Consider the following 21,603-nt stretch of genomic DNA (forward strand, 5'->3'; position numbering starts at 1 on the left):
AGGAAGTTCAGCTACATCTGAAGGAATTTACTGTTTCCAGATGGTTCTTTCTGTTTCCTCTTCACGAGCTTTCTCATTTCTATGGCTCTGTCCCTTTTGAAACTGGGTGCAGCTGCTGTGCATGCTTGTCCTTTGTCAAGCCTGTGGGAATTTTGAATATAAACACAAGAACAGCAATCTTGAGCTGAATTTGTACAATCTTGCACAAGCAAGATCTTGTGCATCAAAGAGGACCAAACGAAGAGCGGCATCACCCCTGTGGCTTCCCTGTCCAACCACTCTGCCAAGCAATATTGATGTAGTCTAATGTAGTCTGTGTTATATTCCACCTGTGCAGCATCCAGACAACACAGGAGTTACCTGAAGTACAGTTTGGATTTTATTTCCCACTGTTCTTGCCCATCTGATCTCTCTCAGCATATTTTATCTATCCTTCTGGTCAAGCAGGCAGTCCACAGTCTATGTACACTTACAGTTCGTGATTCTGTCCATGGAGATTCTATGTCCCCTGTGGTGTCCTTACTTTGTTCACTGACTTGATTATAAGATCTTGCTACTAAATCTCACTACCCCATCACCAGGAGAGGTGACTTATCTTTCTGTATATTATATGTTCTGGTACTGCGATGCCCTACATGTGTCTGTCATGTATTGTCTTCATGTAAGAATAGGCTTTTAATGTCCTTCAATTTATTCATCGGATTTTTTTGCATGTGTGTAAACGTACATGTTGCAGGTTTTGTTTCCCTCACCTCTCATTTGAACGCCACTTTTGTTTGGTTTTACCATTCTTTATTTCTGCTCTTTGGCCTCTCTCCTGCACTCAAAAAGGCACAATTTCTAAGCCTTTGCTGATGACTTACTGAACTGTTTCCCACACCTGCTGCTCTTTAGTTTATAGCTTAATCAATCACAGCCTTTAAATGCCAGCAGTTTATCTCCCAATGAAACTATCCTTTCCACACAGACTCCTTTTATCTCAGAAGTGCTCCCAAGTCCAGATCGATCTCAAGTTTTGCTCTTTACACCATCCTCTCAGCTGAATGTTGAAGGCTTGCCTCTTTCTGGCCACACATAAGGCAGTAGTGGTATTTTGGAGAGTGCCATCATAGAGGATCTTGCCTTCATCTACCCTCCCACAAGCTGAATTTTGCCTCTAGAACATCATGTGAGACTCAAAAACACAGGCTCTTCCCCAGCAGTGTTCTGTTTTGCGTGTTTAAAGAAGAAAAAAATAGCTTTTTCATTTAAATTTAAAAGCTCTTCCACTTGAACTAATATTTGTTTGCTTAAAAATGTTTTCCAAATTACAACTGATGTTCTTTTAAACCATTCCTCCAAACTAAGTTTTTTTGCAACAAATGTGGTACAAAATATTATCTGAGTTGCCAGCTTCCACAATCATAATTTGAGTAATAATCCTGCACTGGCACAGTAACAATGGAAAACAGCTTTTGAGGAGATTGAGCATATTAACACTGCCAGTAGAACTACAACACTGGGGCACAATTTCCATTAAAATTGCACAGTACAGATGTCAGAGACCTTTTTTAAAGTGCTAGGAAGGAATAAAATTTACCACTTACTCTATGATTTTAAGTGATTCTCTGAATGTTAAAGTACTGCTTGTATTATTTTGTTGTTCCAGGAACATGCAGAGACCCCAGCAGGAATCAAAGCCAAACCAACACAGAAAAAGACATACCCTGCTATCAAAAGACAAAGATGCAGGGTGGATTTGTCCACACTCCATTCTTCGTCTCATTTGTCAAACCTGTTGTTTGTATTTCAGTAGGCCTTGTCTACTCTGAGTTCGAATACTCAGCAGAACAGAGCCGGAGGCAGAAGTTGGCATCGTCACATTTGAGTGAAAAAGGAGGGTGATATTACAATAAAGGGTTTTAATTGCTTTTATTTCTGGATATTACCCACCATGTTTCTGTGGAGTGAGAGAAACCAAGCAGTATCTAAAATGCTATAATAACATCCAGCCTATTTATTATAACTGATGACACTTCCTAAGAGAGTCACATGTAAGGATTCCTAACAATAACAAACCCTTCAAAAGCAATGGAAAATCTCAAAACTTTGGAATTTGTGCCAAAGATTCATACAGAGATTGTTATGGAGATGTAAAAATTGCATAAAGGTTCAGCTGAGAGAGTGTCTGTTTTTATCTTGAGTTTTACTGTGCAATATGAGAGTTTCACAATGTGCTAAAAGGTGAGGCTGCTGCCACTGAAACAGGAAATCTAAAGCAACACCAGAGATAAGTAATTTTCCTTTGTGTTCCCTTCTTCCTAAAATCTAAATAATCTTTAATGTTTAAAAATAATCAAGTCCTCAACATGCAGTTAAAAAAGCAAGTCAGCAAACAGAGTAAGTATCCATGAAGAAGACACCATCCAGGTAGAGTTAATGAAAAGAAGTCGAAGTTATTGCTTAAAGATCTCTCTGGATGTGATCTCTCCCTATCCAAATCAGTTGTTGGTTGTGGATGCTTGTCACCTCCCTTTTGAATTTCAGTGATTATTTTTTTCATGGCCACATCTGGGATTAACCCACCAAACCAAACTTGTGTATTTTTCAAAAAAGAATCATTTGGCTTTTAGCCATGCTTATGGTAAAAGTTGTAATTGTCTGGTTTTCTATTCTATTAAACTATTTTTAAACATGTTCAGGGCTTATATTTCCAGTGGTTAGCAGACATGTTACTCAAACCTGATCCATGTTGTAATATTAAACTTGGCAGCAGAGTGTAGGTAGGTCTGAAACATTTGTTTGCTGGTCTCTTTTCTTAGAGAAAGTCCTCTGCCTTAGAAAATAACTCTGGTCCTGCAACTCTCAAAAGCCTTCATTTATCTGGTGGGGTTTGTTTCCGTAAGGGCCTGGGTATTGCAAGCACTGATGTTGCAAGGTGGAAAAAGTAATAAACAAGAGTTTCAAAGTCACTTCTGCAGGGAAGCAGACAAGAGCTGAAGTTACCATCTGCTGAGCCCCTTCCCATCTGTGGGAGATGCTGGAAGTAGGAAATCCTTATTAAGCATTCCCTTTATGCTAACTGGCATGTGGATGTGATCAATCTAGCCAGAAAAACTGGATTGTGACATGCTGATTGTAAAAGAGGGAGGGAGGTTGCTCATGCGAAGTATTTCATGTGGTGAGCAGAAGAGAGGTGGGGCAGAGATATATGGATAGACAGGTGTTGACACTTCTGCAGTTTGTGCTATTGTTATAAACACAACATATGGGCATAAAAGCAAAGAAAGTATCTTTTGATGAGCAAGAAAGACTCTTACTAGGAATACAAGGCTCTTAGTCATGATGTTGGCACCTCCAAAGGCTCTTCTGACTGGAAAGACAAAGTAATCTGCTTGGAAGCAAGAGAAAAGGCTGCTGTGCATTGCTGTCAGCTCTGAGGCTAGGTCCCTCCTGGATCTGAAAGTTTTATGTTTGGTTATCTGTGTAGGCATGGCTGAAGTTTGCTCTGCTATTACTGCTGCTTTGCCATGAGCAGTAGGTATTTATGGGGATGTGATAATGTCTGTGATTTGCAATACAGAAATTGTTCACCAATCATGCTATGAGTAATGCTGGGGCATAGCTTTCATTAAATGCAGAGGCCTCGTTGATAAAGCTGGGATAAATCCTTTAAGAAGTAGGCTTTGTTTGATAAGTTTGATAAGCTTTGGTACAAACCCACTTTATCAGATAACACAAAGCTGTGGAAGATTTTCATAAATTATCCTGTGACGTGCACTGATTTTGATTTTCCCTGCTCTGCTCTTTCCATAATACTCATTTCTTTGATTGTTTTTGTTTGTTTGTGAAGATACTGCTCCCTTTACAACCATCTACCATGAGGAAATGTTTTTAATCTTCCTTTTTTAAAAATCTGGCATTATTTAAACATGAATGACCAAAGGAGGAAAAGAGTCTTCCACAGGAGAGATTGCTCAGGGCAGAGGGTGAGCAAATTCAGCAGAGGAAAGGTTGTCCGAGATACTGCCTTTGAACGCTTGCTCCATTAGGAAGAAATGTGTAAGAAATTGTCAGACTTGTAATGGATATGGGGGCTGAATTTTCTGGGAGGTTGTGTAGATTTCTGGTTAGTTCTTGGAATACAACTGTCTTTTGGGAGCATCCCTCTGCAAGGAACATCTGGCTTTGCATTTGGATGCCACCTGATCTTTTCCAGTGCCCAGATCCTTCCAATTCCTGTAGCACCGGTCTGTGCGTCAACATGTCCTACACAGCTCAGTGTTGTTAGGGAGGGTTTTGCCCTGCACAGGCTGCCAGGTAGACCAGGTAGACTGATAGTCTTTGCCTTAGTGGGAGGAGCACATGGCATGGGAATGCTCAATTTGGTTAGCTACAGAAACACTGTGCTATCCGAATGAAAGGTTAACAACCACAACTCGTATATTAGCTTTTAATAGGTCATTTCCACAGACCACAAAACTTTGCACTGCAACTTATTTTATCTTAGTAGAAGACAAAAAAACTCTCCAACCAACCAAAAAAAAAAAAGCCCCAAAATAACTATGTGTATTCAGGCTTTTTTTAAAAATGCTTTTGATACAAAGCAGTAAAACTACTGTTTACATGTGATTTCTCAATAGCTTACTATTTCTTTAAACTTCTGTCATCAAAACACTGACTTCTCGTTTTGTGCACAAAGCACTTTAACCAGAGAGTTGTGCAGGTGTGAGCCTATACACTCTTATCTGTCTGCTACTCGGCTGGGGGCAGAGAGAAGGGGTGTATTTTGGTGGGCTCACCAGGGCTGTACATCATGTGTCTCCTCATACATTAATGTATGACAGAGTTCAAGAGCAGGGCACACACATGCACGCAAAACTGAAACTAAGTGGCACCAGCACAAACAGCGATCTTTCCTATCCTTGGACGTTCTTAAGTTTTGAGTCGGGGTCAGAGTCTGCTTCTGTTATCTAGCACAGTATTTTACAAGATAAACAAAAAAAGGACCTCATATTGCAAGTGCATGTTGGAGAGCACATTATTTATGTTAAGATGCCTTAAGAGAACCTCCCCGCTATTCATAGTTGCTGATATATATTTGGTAAATAGGATGCTGTTGATTTCAGAGTTACTGGTTGATGTTCAGTAAATATGCACTGCACTCTTGTTAGTTCCAAAGTTAAACTCTTTATACTTTCCATACCAAAACTGGGACAGAGAGTTATGACATTAAAAATAGCACCTATTCAGAAAGGGTCGTGGGGATGCAGGGCTCACATCTAATACTTCTTGTTATGATGTTTTATTTAAAAAGAGACACACCAACCTACCACATATTTAATTTTAGTTTAAATAGCTTGCTTTTGTATCGGGCTCATCAGTGGGGAATTTCTCCCTCCCACTCTTTGCATGGAGACTTTAAAGCTTTGCTCGTCCAGAAAACGAACTGTTTTCTGTAGCACAGCTTTGATTTTGCTGCAGCTATGGATCCCTCTCTGCCTGAACCTGATTTCTGATTTTTCAAATAGCTCCTGCCTTGGCAGCCAGGTCTTGCTCTGTGGTTTGCAGCAGAAGAGAACATTTGCTCACTTACAGATGCCTGGTTTTGTTCAGTTTTCTGCTCAATTCACAGCCCGGCACACCCTCAACTTGTGCGTTCCCTGAGTGTGATGGGCATTTGAAATGCATAAAACAGATTGCACATTGCACTTCTCATATTTATGACTATCTAGGATTTCTTTCCCTGAACGGCTGCTCCTCTGAGTTTAATCAAGATAGATTTTCCTAGCCAACAATTTTTGTGACTTTGCAAGCACTTTCTTGCACAGCTGGGGTTTGAGCTACACAACTTTTCCAGGTCTGCGCCGAATCACCCAATGTGCAGCTATAAACAGACATGATTTAATTTTACATACTTCCCATCAGTTTCCCTTCTTTCTCTTTTCCTCACTCAGGCCAAACAGTTCTCTGTGTCTTTGTGTTTTTATTTTTGGAGTCTGTGACTTCCTGCAGCCAGCACCATCACTTTCTCAGCAACAGCTATTTCACATCCTCCCTCTTCCCTGGCGGGAACAGATCAGACAATTGCAATTTCAGCTGCTAACTACCAGAAAACTCTTAGCAGGTCTGGCACGGCTGCCGGGGCCACTTCTGCCCCTCCGCAGCTTCCCAAAGCTCCGGGCAGCCCCTGGTGGGCCTGTGACGGGTCGGGAGGCTTTGCGGGCCGTGGCTCTCCTGGCAAACGCTGCTGCAGCTCCCTGGGCACCAGCCAGAGCGGGAGAGGGCACAGGGTGACACTGGCCAGCACATTGCTTCACCCAGTTCTCGGTATTTTACTTCAGTGCCTCCTTTTATTTGTTATTTTGGGTTTATATTTTCTTCGCTTCTTGACCTTTCTTCACTTAGAATCACAGAATCACCAGGTTGGAAAGGACCCACTGGATCATCGAGTCCAACCATTCCTATCAAACACTAACCCATGTCCCTCAGCACCTCATCCACCAATCTTAAACCCCTCCAGGGAAGGTGACTCAACCCCCTCCCTGGGCAGCCTCTGCCAGTGCCCAATGACCCTTTCCGTGAAATATTTTTTCCTGATGTCAAGCCTGAACCTCCCCTGGCGGAGCTTGAGGCCACCTTTACCACTTCTACTTCTCCTTTCTTTCCCAACTGAACTTCTAAAACCTTTCTTTTAGTTTTAACTTTATCAGGTGGTAATTGACCAGGCCTGCTTTGCTATTTTTTCTCCATCTTCCTGGAGCCGTCTTAATTATTTTTTTTTCCCCTCCTTCCTTTCCCCCCCACCCCTCCACCCTCTTTACCTTCACTTTTACTTTCTCTTTTCCTCTCCTTTTCCCCCCGTCTATTTCCCACGTTATCCTCACCTTTACTCTCACCGTTTCACACCGCGCTCCCCTTTCCCTCCCTCGCGCCCCCCAGTCCCGCTCCCTCCCGCCCGGGCCCCCTCCCCGCCGCGGCGGCGCCGCCCCGTCCCTCTCGGCCCCCGCGGGGCCGCTCTTCTCCGGGCAACAAGTGACGCTGCCCGGGGCCGGGCCGATCCCGCCCTCCCGCTGGCGCTCCGGGGGCAGCCGGTGGCGGGCGCGACGCGCCGGTAGCGCCGGCTCCGCGCAGCCCGGGGGAGGATGGCGCGGGCGGCGGGGCTCTGCCTGGCCGCTTGCGGGCTCGCCTGGCTCCTCGCCGGCTGCGCGGCCCCGAGGAGCCTCTCCGGTAAGCGAGGGGCTCGCCTTGCGCGGAGAAGTCGGGGGGGGGGGGGGAGTGGAGGGAAAGGTGCGGAGCGAGGGGCGCGGGGGGCGCTGCGGCGAGCTGGGTGGCGAAGTCCGACTGCGTGGAAACAGCGTGGGAAACTTGCAAGGAAAAGTGAAAAGGGGAAAAAAAAAAACTTAAAAAAGAGAAACCGACAAAACGCGGAGCTTGTTCCCTCCCGGCCCGTGCGCTCCGGCTCCCGCGGGGCCGTGGGAAGGAGGGAGGGAGCCTGGCGAGCGCTCGGCTTCTCCCTCGAGAGGAGAAAGAACCGGGGCTCCGCCGGGTCTCGTCAGGGCGTCTGCTCGGAGAGAGGGGAAGGATCCCATCCCAAACCTTTCGGGAAGCAGGTGGGAAAGTTTAACGCTGAGCGGATTCTTGCAATTGGGAGCTGCTGGCTTGGGGAGAGCTGCGGAGAAGCAAGTTCAGCTGTTCGCTGAGTAGTTGTACATAACGTGTTTTATTCGACCTCACCTGTAATGCTGCATCCTTAACCCGGGAAAGACGTAGACTTGTGGGAACAAGCCTAGAGAGGGGTCACGAATCATAGAATCACAGAATAACCAGGTTGGAAGAGACCCACCGGATCATCGAGTCCAACCATTCCTATCAAACACTAAACCATGTCCCTCAGCACCTCGTCCACCCGTGCCTTAAACACCTCCAGGGAAGGTGAATCAACCACCTCCCTGGGCAGCCTGTTCCATTGCCCAATGACCCTTTCTGTGAACAATTTTTTCCTAATGTCCAGCCTAAATCTCCCCTGGCGGAGCTTGAGGCTCAGAGGGTGAGCACGAAGATGCTCAGAGGGCTGGAGCACCTCCCGTACAAGGCTGAGAGGATCGGGGTTGTTCAGAAGGCTCTGGACAGACCTTATAGCAGCCTTGCAGTACTGCAGGGGGGCAGAGGGAAGCTGCTTGGCGGCTCTCTATTAGGGAGTGCAGGGATCAGATGAAGGGTGATGGTTTTAAGCTGAAAGACAGGAGATTTAGATTAGATTTTAAGAAGAAATGTTTTCTTGTGAGGGTGGCAAGGCACTGGCCCGAGTTGCCCAGGGAAGTTGTGGGTGCTGCCCCATCCCTGGAGGTGTTCAAGGCCAGGTTGGATGAGGCTTTGAGCAACCCGAGCAGGTTGTTCCTGCCCATGGCAGGGGGTTGGAACAAGGTAATCTCTAAGGGCCCTTCCAACCCAAGCTGTTTTATGAGTCTATGGTTCTGTGATATTTTTATATCCTGTGGCAGTAGCAGGCTCGGGTTTGTAGCCAAAGTTGTCAGGAGTAACTTCACGGCAAGAATGTTGAACTGGAGCATTGGGCACCTGCATAAATAAGTGGCTGTGCAGAGAGGTTTGGTGAGACAGTATCAGCGGTTTTCTGGGGAAATGCTAAAAAGTAGCTTTCTTCTTGATGTCAGAATGAGGGCTGTGTGGGCAGGAGTGAAAGAAGAATGAGGAAAGGGAAGATTGGAGGAGAGGCAGATAACGTGTTACAAGAAATTGAAAAGAAGAATAAAGTCTGGAGGGGAGAATAAAAAGCAAAAAGCAGATGTAATGCTGAAAAAGCACAGCGTAAAAGATACTGCAAAGCAAGTTTTGTTGTTAAAATATCTTTCTGAGTTAACAGAGAGGATGAGAGTGATGCTCGGTTAAAATGTGCTGTTCAGAAAAAGTAATTCCATTAGGTGGCTGACTTAGAGATTCTTCTTTACAGTTTGACCAGCTCAGTACTATTTAGATATTATTTGGTACTTACACAGTGGAAAAATCACGTGTAGACTGGGGAGTAGTGGTAAAATTCACTGCATAACATCACTGAATATTTTCCTTGCTGTTCAGCCAAACCTATTATTAAGCCATATTAAAAAAAACACAGTAGGAATGTGATTGACAGTGTGTTACTATTAAATACAAAACACTACCCAGCAGATTCCTTATTTAAACAGCAGAGTAATAGCCTTGTGGGTCTGGGACAGCCAAGGTCCATTTCACCCTCATTAATGAAAGTTTTGTACTGTGGGGCCATCTTTATTGTGACATAAGAAATAGTTCTAGGGTATTTTTTTTCTTGATTAGCTTAAACCTACTGCCGCTTGTCATAGAGGTGTTCTTGTACTGGCAGAGGTGTCAGCTTGTGTCTGTAGGGTGAGCTGTATCTTTTTAAATTGTGTGCTATGCTTTGTCAACCTTTTTTTACCTTTTTAATGACAAGCTACGTCAGAACTGCAAATAAAACAAGGGTTCCTCTATCTATTTGAAAATTATATTCCTAAGTTTTGTGTGGTGTCTTTGGTGGGCTATTAATTCTGAAGCTCTCTCCCAAAAGGAGTCCCTTTGGTTCACATATCAGCTTGTCGTGTTGTGTATTACATATGATACATGCTTAAAAAAAGTGCTTACTAAGTGAAGATTATTAATAATTCTGTTTTATGTTACCTGTTGTGTCTTACTTCATTTGTAGATAGATGTGAAGACAAGTTTTGTTCCCCAGTGAGCTAGCAAATTAATCATTATGTGTTAAAATTAAAGGAAGAATTCTCATTGATAGGATTGGACTTGGGAAATAGTCTCATGTTATCTCCCTTTATTTTATAATGATTTTGAAAGAGATCTTTCTCCCCTCCCTCAGAAGTGAACAATGCTCACTAAAGAACAGCAAAATGTGCTTAAAGTGGCTTATATGGAAGAGCGTAATGTACGATCAGCAGCTGCTGTACTTTTCCAGTAGCTTGTCCCAGAATGCAGTTACACTTTTAAAAATGAACTTATGTGAAAGTGATGCTGAATCATATCCATATGTAGGTATTTGTTTGTTCTTACACAGGCAATGATGCTTTTACTATTCGCCATGACACGCAGAACAAGTGCATACAAGTTAAAAACTCATGGATAGTGATAGATGACTGTAATGAGACAAGTGGAGCTTTATGGAAATGGGTATCCCAGAATCGCCTCTTTCATTTGGCATCCAGGCAGTGCCTGGGACTTGATATATTCACCAAATCACCGTCTCGCCTGAAAATGGTTGATTGTAACTCAGAACTGATGCTGTGGTGGCGATGTGCTGATGCTTCCATCCTTGGTGCATCTCAATACAAACTGACTATCAAGAGTCCTTATGTAACTGCAAGCATAAATGCAACAGACCAGTGGAGAAGCAACAGTTCCTCTGATGATATATGTCGGTATCCTTACCGTGGTAAGTTTGCACAGGTGTTTGGAGGATTTTTCTTTTTTGTGGAGGGCTTTTTGCTGTGTGTCTATGCCAGGAAATTCTTAAGATTAATTATATGAAAAGACTGATCAATAAAGCAACAGTGTTTTGCTGTAGACAGATACTGACATTCAAGCATGAAAATTTAACTGTGCGAGCCTATTTAATTATGAAGTATCAACCACTTTTTATGAGAACTGAAACTGTCCTTCACAGTGATGGGAAATTTTGCTGTTAGTTTTTGGGGTTTTGCTGGTTGGCAAGTCACAGAGATTTCAGAAATCTCATGCTTCCTGGAAGTAGTGGTGAAAATTTGCTTTATCATATTTAAGAGCAGTATTTTCTTTGTATTTGAATTATTCAGAGTGGCCAGCCTGAAGACCTCAGCAGACTTCAGTTTCCCTCTCCTGTATGTGTTGATTCCTACAGCCTTGCTCTGTAGTACTCTGTGAAAACCACTCGGATTTCAATAAGACAATGTATTTATACCTAACTTACCAGTAAAGGGGAAGCAAGTTTCTGCTTCAGTCAGAAGTACAGAGAAATATTTTCCTATAATTTCTTTCAGTTCTGACATTGCTCTATATTCTCTGTGACAAAAAGATAGCATGTTTTAAAGCTACAAGTGTAATTAGCATGCCTTTAAGTTAACTGTGTCTATACAAGCAGTAACATTGATTTACTGTCCTTCCCCTTCACCTCCAGACAACTTGTATTTACTTCTTTATTTTTTTTTCCCCTTGCAGAAGTTTATACCAAGGATGGGAACTCCTATGGAAAACCCTGTGAGTTCCCCTTTCTGTATAACAGGACGTGGCATCATGACTGTGTTCAAGATGAACTGCATACGGGTGGGAAATGGTGTGCTACATCTGAAGATTATACTCATGATGGAAAATGGGGATTCTGCTTACAGCCAGGCATGTTTGGTTTCTCAGCAGAGATTCTAAAAGCATTCTGTGGCTTCACATACGTATGGCTCTACTTTGGTGTAACACGTTGCTGTTAAGCTGGGTAAAAGCAGGTACCTTTTCTGTTGCAGTATTGACAGGACAATCAGCACACGCTCAATTACCAATATATCTTCAGTATTCTAATTTTTTTTTAAACGTTTGTGATGTTTCAGTATAGTTGTAGTTACAAGTAACTTCTGCTTACTTTAAACAGAGGATGGTTGTCATGATATCTGGGAACGTGATCCAGGGTCTGAAAGTTGCTACCAGTTTAATACACAGTCTGCTCTTTCTTGGAAGGAAGCTTACGTTTCGTGTCAAAGACAAGGGGGAGATTTACTTAGCATCCAAAATGCATCTGAATTAAGTTACATACAAGGTAGGTGTAATTATTCACATACAAATATCAGGAAATCTTGCCAAATTAATATGAAGTGAGGACAGCATTTTAGGTTCTGTTTTAAAACTCTGGGTTAAAACTTGATTGTGCTTAGAACACATGGTGCTTTCATTTGTGTGCTAATCTCACTTTAGATTTTTTAAATTTATCTGTGTGATTTCGTTGTAGTGGCTAGCGATTGTTAATATTTATCATGAGGGTTGTCCCCAAAATCTCAAATAGGGGCCAGAGCGGCCTTGGGCGTTTCAGCAGCTTGTTGCCAGCTCATTGTCATGAAATCATTCTCACTGGTGTTCAGGCTTGGCCTGGAAGAGTTATCAGTGTGCCTTTGGGGTTATAAAACCAAAGGACAAAAACATCTGAAGACGTTGGGAGGGAAAACTTGTGTGAGTGAATTCCTCCTCAGTTCAGGAGGATTTGCATGTCCAATTATAGTAGCAATCTTTCTGTCCTCAAATGCATGCTTTTTCAGATCACATTTTTTTAATTTAAAGGAAACCAATAAAAGATGAGCATTTTATACTAATTGTTTTCTTTAAAAAAATGCAATTATCTCCAGCTAATGATGGCATTGCTGAGATCTTTTGGATTGGCTTAAATCAACTGGACGTTTCTGGAGGTTGGCAGTGGTCAGATCACAAACCTTTGAATTTTCTCAACTGGCATCCAGGTAATGATGTTTCTGATGGTATTAACTGTATTAACAATAAAAAAAAAACCCAGTACTTCACCTCCCCCCCCACTTCTCCGTCGACTTCATCAAAACAATCATTGTTGTTCTTTTTCTCTGAAAAGATTGGAAGCATCTTTTCCTCCTAGCCAGTGAGTCTTTCTGGACTCATTCTGTATTTATGGATGATTAGGTTAATAAATGTTTGAAAAGGTAGAACTTAAATAGTATCTTCGAGATCCATTTTAGTAAAGAATCTACAGCTTCTCTAGCTGATAAATTTCTCCTCCTACTGACAGAATGGCATTGTTTTCCCTCAAATATTACAATTATTGATGTATGTGCAGAACTGACATTACTTTACAGGACAAGAGGAAATGGCCTCAAGCTCCACCAGGGGAGGTTTAGACTGGACATTAGGAAAAAAATTTTCACAGAAAGGGTCGTTGGGCACTGGAACAGGCTGCCCAGGGAGGTGGTTGAGTCACCTTCCCTGGAGGTGTATGAGGGATGAGTGGATGAGGTGCTAAGGGGCATGGTTTAGTGCTTGATAGGAATGGTTGGACTTAATGACCCGGTGGGTCTCTTCCAACCTGGTTATTCTATGATTCTATGATACTTATAAGCCTAACTTGTGTTTGTAAACATCAAGGTTGCTTAAATTTGTTTCAAGGTGAAGATGAAAGAAGCATAAAACCTTTGAAAAACCTTTATTAATTACTCCCAAGTTCCTAGTAGAATTGGTGAGAGTCTTGTTTGTTTGCGATTTTCATTATGTACTTGTAATACTCTTGCAAATATGCTGTGAATGTGTGTATATGAGAATATTGGAGCAATAATAATGAGGAATTTTGAAGCTAATATTGTTCTGTCATTGAAGCTGAATTTAACCTTTTTTAAAGTAGAATTCAGTCTCTTTTTCTTTCAGTTTCTAGAATAGTGCCACAACATGAATTCCATGGAAAAATAAGAAGTGTTTTCTGCTACTTCTTTAAGAGCTTTACTAAGAAATTTCTGTGAGATTTTCCAAATGGGATCTTTCATTTGGAAAGATTAAGGACTTGGCTGCTGCTTGTACTACTGGCTGCACCTTCTTCTGTAACTGTAGGACTGTAATGCAGAGCTAGAGACTAGACCACCCCAAGTTACAGTGGCATGATTTAGCCTGCAGTTGTGACAGAAGTACTAATGTCTGCCCTCTTGTGAAAAATACTTACTCGTATCAACAAGAGTTTTGCTAGCTGCAAGCTGTGCCCATTACTTCTTGTCCTTTCACTGTACACCTCTGAAAAGAGCTTGCTCCTGTCTTCTTTGTATTCTTCCATGAAGATCTATGATCCACTCTGAGCCCTTTCGGTGTGAGGCTGAATGAACCCAGTGCAGGGGCAGCTGGGGTGCTCTGCACAGGACACAGCTTGAGCTTGGGTTTGCACTGGGGCTCAAAGAAAGAGAAAGCCAAAAAATACCATTGGAAAGGGGCTACAAGGGAACCTGAGGACTGCAAAAGAGTTCTCCTCATTTTTAATGAGGATTAAAAATGGACATATTTATTTTGGGGCTTTCTCTCAGGTTTCTATTAAGGTGAGGGTTGTGTATAGTATTGAGAGAAAAAGTGCAGAGCTGTGTTTCGAGTGGGCTGGAAAGGGGCTGCCAAAGGAAACGGAGGGCTGCAAAAAAGGATTCTCCCCTGAGATATTTCTAGTCTGGGAAAGTGCTCAGCCAAGGATTTGTTGTATTGTAAATAGAACATTCCTGCAGGTTCTATGATTAAACATTGGAGAAGAAGTCCAGATTCATTGATTCTGAAACTTCCTCTCAGAAAAAACTCTCTGGGCCCTATGGTAGGACAGGTGCCTTCATTCAAAGCAAGTTATGTTCTTCCAGTACAAGGTGCTTTACTGTGCAAAATTTATTTTCCTTGTATTGAAAAGCAATAGAAAAAAGAAGCAGTCACTACCTGACTGTTTGATAACTTGTGCTCTTCTGGTTTTATTTATTTCTGTCTATAGATATGCAGAGTTCATCCCTGCTGGATGGGACTAGCTGTGTGGTGATGAATGCTGCCTCAGGTCAGTGGCAGAGTTACCATTGTGGGACTCCACTTCCATACATTTGCAAGAAGTCACTCACTGAAGTTTCAAGCCTCCCAGGTAGGACAGCTTGCATTTTTGTTTCTGTATGTCAATACAAGAGTAATGTCCACTTATGGAGTCTTTCTTTTCCCCTTCCCAGTCCTTCTTAGGCATCTCTGCCAAAACACTTTTGCAACAGCTTTGGGTTTTTTAGCAGAGCAGAAGCAAACTGTGTATCTTCAGTGTCAAGACAATGCATCACAAACAACTTTTTTTTTTTTTTTATGGCTTTCTCATTCATATGTAAAGTGTATCCTGGTACAGTCCTGCCCTTTTCATTGCATTTTTATGGCTTGTGCCTTCTTTCATGTGCTACTGAAAGTATGGGACTGGTAGTTGCACCTCCAACCATTCCCTCACTACCTTAAGTCCATTTCTCTCGCTCTTGGTGTGCAAAATGAAACCTACCTGGGGCTTAGATCGAAGTCTTTTGAATTCAAATAGAAGTAGTTAAATGACCTCACTATCCTTTGAAACCAGGCCCAGCAGTGAAAATAAGAATGCAAGAGTTGGTAGCTTGCCAAGTGTGTAATCTTTACTGGATCTATAATAGCTCTTACAAGATATTTATTCTCTCCTCCCTGCACACACACACACACGTGCAGTTGTTCAGTTTTTACAGTATCCAACTGTGTCGTTTAACTGCTTCCATGCTTTTGTCCATTTACCTTTGTCTGGGTATCCAGCCCTTCCCATATCTATGGCCTGTTCTTTCATGTGTGCTTTTGGCCTTATCCAGTTTCCAGGGCTCATGCTTGTGGGGGTCTCATGGAAAGATTTTTAGTGCAAGATGATTGTCCTTGGATGAAGGGGAAGAATAGGAGATAAGAGGGATGAAGCAGTGTTGTGGAGCTGGAAAGTGTCATGGGGTGTCTCTGGCTAAGGCAGGTTCACTCCAGCTACCCCAGGAGAGGTGTGTGACTTTGTGGGGGGAAAAAAAAAAAAAGAATGTAGTTTAAATTTAACTAAACTGCTTCACACTTTTAAATGATCTCTTTAGTGGGATCAGTGGTCAATTAACCATCATTATCTATTCTCTGGCTCCTCAGTGGCGTATGTGGAGTTGTTACCAGTGTTTATACAGTGTTTTATTGATTAAAAAAAAAAAGTACTTGTGATTAGGATATTTTATACTGTGTTTTGGACCAGAAAGGCTGTTAGTATGTACCCCTTTTAGCATGCATTAAAACCAGTTTGAATTCTTGAATATCTTAGTTTTCATAAGGAAAAAAATATTTAAAACTTAGCATTTGTTTCATTGTGAGCTATTAAAAGTTGCTCTTGTGCATGGTAATGCATTATGATAATAATACCCTATAAAAGTGCAAACCCCTACTAGAACAAAACAAACAAGTTTTTTGAAGTTGCTGTCCTACAATGAATAACTTGATTTGCCTTTGTTTTTTGAAAGGTTATAATTACTTCTGAACCTTTCACTTACACTAAGGCCAGTTTTATGTAATGCATTCCACTTTTTCACTTCATTCTTACTAACTTCTTTCTCCTTCTGCCTACTTCAGGGCCCTTAAGTATTACGAAACCCCATAGTACTGCTCAGTTAAGTCTATTTGCTTGACTAAACTGTGACCCTTTCTTAAATTGTTAGTCCTGAAGAGATATGAACACCATTCTTATCACTGCACACCAGCTTTTCGCACTAGCCAATGTAAAACAAAAGACTAATTCCGTTTCTCTTCTCTATTAGAGTTTTGGAGACACTTGGATACTCGCTGTGATTCAGGCTGGCTTCCATACAATGGTTTTTGCTATGTGCTGATAAACAACCCGGCACCTTGGAGTACAGCAGATGAGTTGTGCAAAGCAAATAATAGTAACCTCATCAGCGTACACTCATTAGCAGATGTTGAACTGGTTGTCACAAAGCTTCACAATGGTGAGTTGAGACACTTGTAAAGGTCAAGCACAAGTGCGGCACACTGTAAATTACGAACCACTTTCCATGTTCTAGTGTATGATTGTCATAACCTTCAGCTTTTATATGAAGTTACTAGTGCTGAGCTTGTACTCAGGTTAGTGCTGAGTGTTGCTGTTAAGATCTCTGAGTTAGCTCTTCGTTTAGCTTGAGCTGTTTTATCTGTCTGTCTATCTATCTGTCTGTCTAAGCTACTTCTAGTTGCCTAATAACTTGTGTTTAATTTACTCATTCAAAGAGGATAATAGATATTGGGTAAATATTTTGACTATGGGGTCACAACTAGTAAGTGTTATTTGTACTCTTTGATCTTATGTTTTTGTCTACACTCCAAAAATTAAATTTGATTGAATTTTTTTGCTTCTGTTCATTATTTCTGTGTGTTTGAGTTTTTTTCTGTTTGTTACCTTCTCTGTGAAACTTAGGCCTATTCATGAATAGAAGTTAAGAAGCAAGATAACAGAAATGCATTATATTTGTCTCAAATCCCCTTTCTTACTGTAAGAATAAAAGTGGCATTTATGCTGTGCAGTACAGTGATAAAAAACTAATTTTGCTGATTTCCCATTCTTTTCCAATTAATTTGAATATTATTTTGAAACTACAACGTTGTCCTAATTTTAAGTTACAGATTCTAAAGAAGAAATATGGCTGGGTCTCAGGAATGAGGATGTACCAGCCTTGTTCAAATGGTCAGATCACTCAGATGTGGTTTTTACATATTGGGATCAGAATGAACCAAAAGTTCCTTTTAACAGCACTCCCAACTGTGTGTCGTATTCAGGCAAGGTAGGAATACAGTTTTTCTATAACCAAATTTCTTAGCTGACACTTGGCAGCTGTGTACTGTGAAGAATGGAAGAAATTGCTCACAGTTCTGAGACTGCCACGAGTGTTGGCCAGCTGGTTGTCCTCATCACTCTGCATTTTGGGTTGCTGTGTTCTTTTGTGCCTGTGGCAGAGAGCTAGGAAGGAGGCGGGCCAACCTCTTGAAAGGAAAAGCTGGGTTCAGTCATCTTCAGGACCAATTTGGGTCACCCTGTCTGAGGGTGGGTAGTGAGATGCCACCATAAGAGAAGAGGAAAGGACAGACATTGCAAGGATACAGTACAGAAGAAGCAAGGAGTGGGTGGGAGAAGATAAATGGAGAGGGAAGCAGGCTGAATCCCCTCTCCCCAGTTCAGTAGAAAACTGGGACAAGTGTCTGCTTGCTGTTTGGCTGGCAGTGGAGCTCATGTGCCCAGCTCCTCCGAGCTGCCTCTTCCCAGCCTTTGCCGTAAGCTGAGCGCACCCCCTGCACCCATCCTCTCCCTGATCTATGAGAGTTGGCACCACCTTTTGGTTGGCACCAAGGTTGGCACCTTTTCTTTTTTTTTTTAGGTGTGATCCAGAATCCTCGCATCTCTGCATTTGTCAGCTTTCTCTGTCCCTTCTGAGCATGTATCTATGCACATAATCCAGGGCATCCCACCCCCACTATTTTTACTGGAACATTTGGCATTTGAAAGATTTTAGAATTTTAAATACTTTTTTCCTTTCCTTCTCGCAGTTGGGACAGTGGAGAGTCAGACCCTGTGAAGAAAAATTTAAATACGTCTGCAAGAAAAAAGGAGAGATTTTGAATGAAACAAAATCAGATAAAAATTGTTCATTGGAAGAGGTAATAGGAAGTCTGTATTCCTTTCATTTTTACTTAGTTCAGAAACCTGCTTAAAACCACTTATTTCCTCTACTTTCCATTTACTACTTGCCTGTACAATAAAATCTACAGAACATTTTACCTGAAAAAGTATTTTTTAATAGCTTAAGTCAGATTGCAGAGTCTCCTAAACAGACGCTGGATGTGTTACTGCTCTGTTTATTGATGAAAGTATTATGAGTGTAGACCCAGAGGGTGTTGTGTTTTATTTATTTATTTGGAGACAAAAATTGCTTTTTCAAGGTATGTTATTACTAGTGCCATCTTTTTCTGTGTTTTTTGCTTCATGTATGTTTTAAAATATAGGATGAGCACCATACAACATAAAGATATGCAGAGCTTGATAATTGAGACTAGGTTTCACTTGGCATTTAGTTTTGTTCTTTGACTTGAATAGAGGTAGGGAATTTTGGGGGTTTTTTGGCTTTTTTGTTTTGGTTTTTTTCAGCAGTATAATGTATTACAGCATAAATGAGGCTCGAAAAGAAGTCTTTTCTGTTTTGAACAATCTTGGGATGGCATTACCAGCTACTTCAGAGTTCTTTGATTCAGTTTTGTGTGGCATATTGCTTGCGATAGAAAACATGTTTACCTCTAATCTTTCTTTCTACATGACCTCGAGGTATTTTTCACTCTGTCTCTTCAGAGACTGCTAGCTTGTAGAGTTACAGCTTTCTGTGCAGTTCAGACACCAGTGGCATTGGTAGGATAGCAAAGAGGTATCACATGCCTTGAAATTTCAGTGTAAATGTAGGGGAAAAAAATTAAATAATGGAGAAATATTTTAAGTTCACACATTTTCAGTATAATTTTTTTTTCCAGAAGTAAACACCAGTAATGCCCTCTTATTATTCCTCTGTTTGAATCCTGGCAGTGGTGGAACAGCATGAAAACTCCTATTGTTCTGAATAGGACTAGGCTGTCACCCTTGTATTTCTCCCTCTAAATGCACACAGCAGTCAGAAGACTTTGCACAGTCGAGCTAAAACAGTGGTGTATTTTATTCCCGTGGTTGCGTTATTTTTTAGGACTGTGAATCTGAATGTTGGTGGTACTGAACCTTGTGTGTGATGCACTGCATTTCTTTCTTGTATGTGCTGTGCCAGCTTGTGGGCACCAACCGATGTTAGCAGTAATTCATATTCTCCTGTAGATAATGCCTAAATTAGGCTGTTACGTATAAATGTGCTTTTCATTCTTTAAATAGGGGTGGGCGAGACATGGAAACTACTGTTACAAGATTTATGAAACAGAAGTTTCATTTGGATCACAATGCAACCTTACAGTGATGAACAGGTAAAGCACATGTCTGTAATTTATGGGCATGTGCAATCCTAGAGATATAGTCAGAGATTAAAACCTCTGTATGCTAATCAGTGGCCTATAAAGAAAAAATAGAAACATGATAGAATTGCTTTTGCAGAGAACTAGCAAATCATGTTTTCCGTGGTCTGGCAATGGTAAACCTACAGCGTAAAAACTTCTTGGAAGAATGTGAATTTGTAGTCTGCTGACCCCATGTTGACGGGGCTGTCTGGACAGCCACTTGCACTGACTCATGTAATAAGAGGCCTGGTTTTCAAATTGTCTCAGGAGTTTCAGATATCTTTCAAATATTGACTCAAGTTAATCTCTGAATTTTCAGATTTGAGCAAGAATTTATAAACAGTCTAATTAGAAAACACGCCAAAGTTGAAGAAAAATACTTCTGGACTGGTTTGCATGATATTAATCAATCAGGAACATATTCCTGGGGTACAGTGAATGGGAAAAAAACTGAAGATGTGACATACACTAACTGGAATTCCTTGCAACCAGGTAAATTTAACAATTAAAAAAAAAAAAGTAAAAATACTAGCATTTTACATTGAGCAAGCATTGGAGTACCATGTTACAGAACTCCAAGGGTGAAAAGAAACAATCATTCAGAAATCTGGATTCTTTAGAAAACTAGCCAATAGTTTAAAATATGTCTTTGGTGGCTTAAATCTTAGAGTTTTCAGGAGGATGCGTGGTTATGTCCAGTGGAAAGTCTCTTGGAAAGTGGGAAACTAAGGACTGTAAAACCACTAAAGCACTTTCTGTCTGCAAAAAATATATTGGGCTGCCCCAGAAGCCGGAAGTGCTCCCAAAGCCCACTGACCCCTGTCCCCCTGGGTGGCACAACGGATCTGGCCTTGCCTGCTACAAGGTAAAATATTATTCCTATTAGATGTTAATTGTTCACTTCTGTCTTGCAGCAAGTGTGCAATTAGCTTTTTTTGTGGCTTATAGCTTCTCTGAAGGGTATTTCAAAGGTGTTTTGCACTGGGAGGAGAAATTCATGTTGATTCAGGTTGACTGCCTCCAGATGTTCTCATGCGTCATCCTGTGCAGATTCCCAAATGATGCAGTGTGCCTTTCTCTGCTCCTCCCTGGCCAGTTCTGCACATCAGAGTTGAGTGGAGCAACAGCATTTGACCTGTCCTGGTGTCTCAGAAGCCTGGTGCTGACAGAGGGTGCCGAGTCTGTATCCTAGCCTGCCTGCCATCATCTGGCATGCAGAGACACCTGAACAGGGAAGGAAAGCACTGTGCATTGCCTTCTATTGTCCTTTTACTTTCTATAATCTAATAATGTAGAGAGGAGAGGTGGGATCTTCCGTGGTCTGAATATGGATGTCAGACTTTATCAAAGAAGCTGCAGCCTCAATTGTATTTTACTGGTTTTGAAGCAAATAGTGGAAGTAAGCAGCTATACTGTTAGTTGAAATGGCTTAAACAAGTTTGTGTGTAGAAATGCAGGTTTTTCCCCTCCTGTTAACAAGCAAAGCAAGTCAAAACTAAGGCTGTTCAGTGGATTGTTTATTTGTTATTTATGGATTCAGTGTTTGCAGTGAGCTGTGTCTTATAAACAGCTCATGTGGCAAAGTGGGGAAACCCGACTTGAATAACAAGGCTGTGAGCAAGGATCCCGAAGGGATGGGTCTAGCTATTGTGCAGCATAGCTGTCCTGTGGCTGATGGGATGGGACAGGTGGCCCTGGCTGTTTCCTGAAAACTCTTGTTGACCAAGTGCAACATGTCTGTGCAGAGAGAACCAGCTGATGGAGCTGGCTTGGATGGGAGTCAGGGGGATCAAGTGAACATTCTAGCTGAGATGTGTGAGCCAACTATGCAACTCTCATACATGCAGGTAGCAAAGGGTGTGCTCAAGAACTTTCTTCACCTGTAGCATGCAAATGGGCCTGGTTTCAGAGAAAACTAGGCTTTGCTGTTCACCATAAATTTGAAAGAACAACATCCCTTAAAACCTGCAATTTGGCTTGCAGTTTTGGAGTGACTTGAGTATTCTTTTGTAAAATCTTTCTGGTGAAGAAAAACAGAGA

At 41.7% G+C, this 21,603-nt stretch overlaps 1 protein-coding gene across 2 annotated transcripts in view; it reads left to right on the plus strand.

The window, feature by feature from the left end:
• Positions 1-7,104: 7,104 nt before the first annotated feature.
• LY75 (lymphocyte antigen 75) overlaps positions 7,105-21,603 on the plus strand; it is a 47,772-nt gene continuing 33,273 nt past the window's right edge. For both annotated transcript variants that reach the window (XR_011337747.1, XM_069861240.1), the window contains exons 1-12: positions 7,105-7,209; positions 10,061-10,435; positions 11,197-11,370; positions 11,618-11,782; positions 12,363-12,473; positions 14,483-14,623; positions 16,311-16,499; positions 17,170-17,327; positions 18,088-18,198; positions 19,445-19,533; positions 19,883-20,055; positions 20,232-20,428. Coding sequence is in view for 1 of the 2 variants with exons in the window: in XM_069861240.1 (XP_069717341.1) it covers positions 7,125-7,209; positions 10,061-10,435; positions 11,197-11,370; positions 11,618-11,782; positions 12,363-12,473; positions 14,483-14,623; positions 16,311-16,499; positions 17,170-17,327; positions 18,088-18,198; positions 19,445-19,533; positions 19,883-20,055; positions 20,232-20,428 (1,968 nt within the window). In the remaining variant the exon portion in view is untranslated. The remainder of the gene's footprint in view (positions 7,210-10,060; positions 10,436-11,196; positions 11,371-11,617; positions 11,783-12,362; positions 12,474-14,482; positions 14,624-16,310; positions 16,500-17,169; positions 17,328-18,087; positions 18,199-19,444; positions 19,534-19,882; positions 20,056-20,231; positions 20,429-21,603) is intronic.

This window comes from Phaenicophaeus curvirostris, chromosome 7 (assembly GCF_032191515.1).
Source record: "Phaenicophaeus curvirostris isolate KB17595 chromosome 7, BPBGC_Pcur_1.0, whole genome shotgun sequence".
Lineage (NCBI taxonomy): Eukaryota > Metazoa > Chordata > Aves > Cuculiformes > Cuculidae > Phaenicophaeus > Phaenicophaeus curvirostris.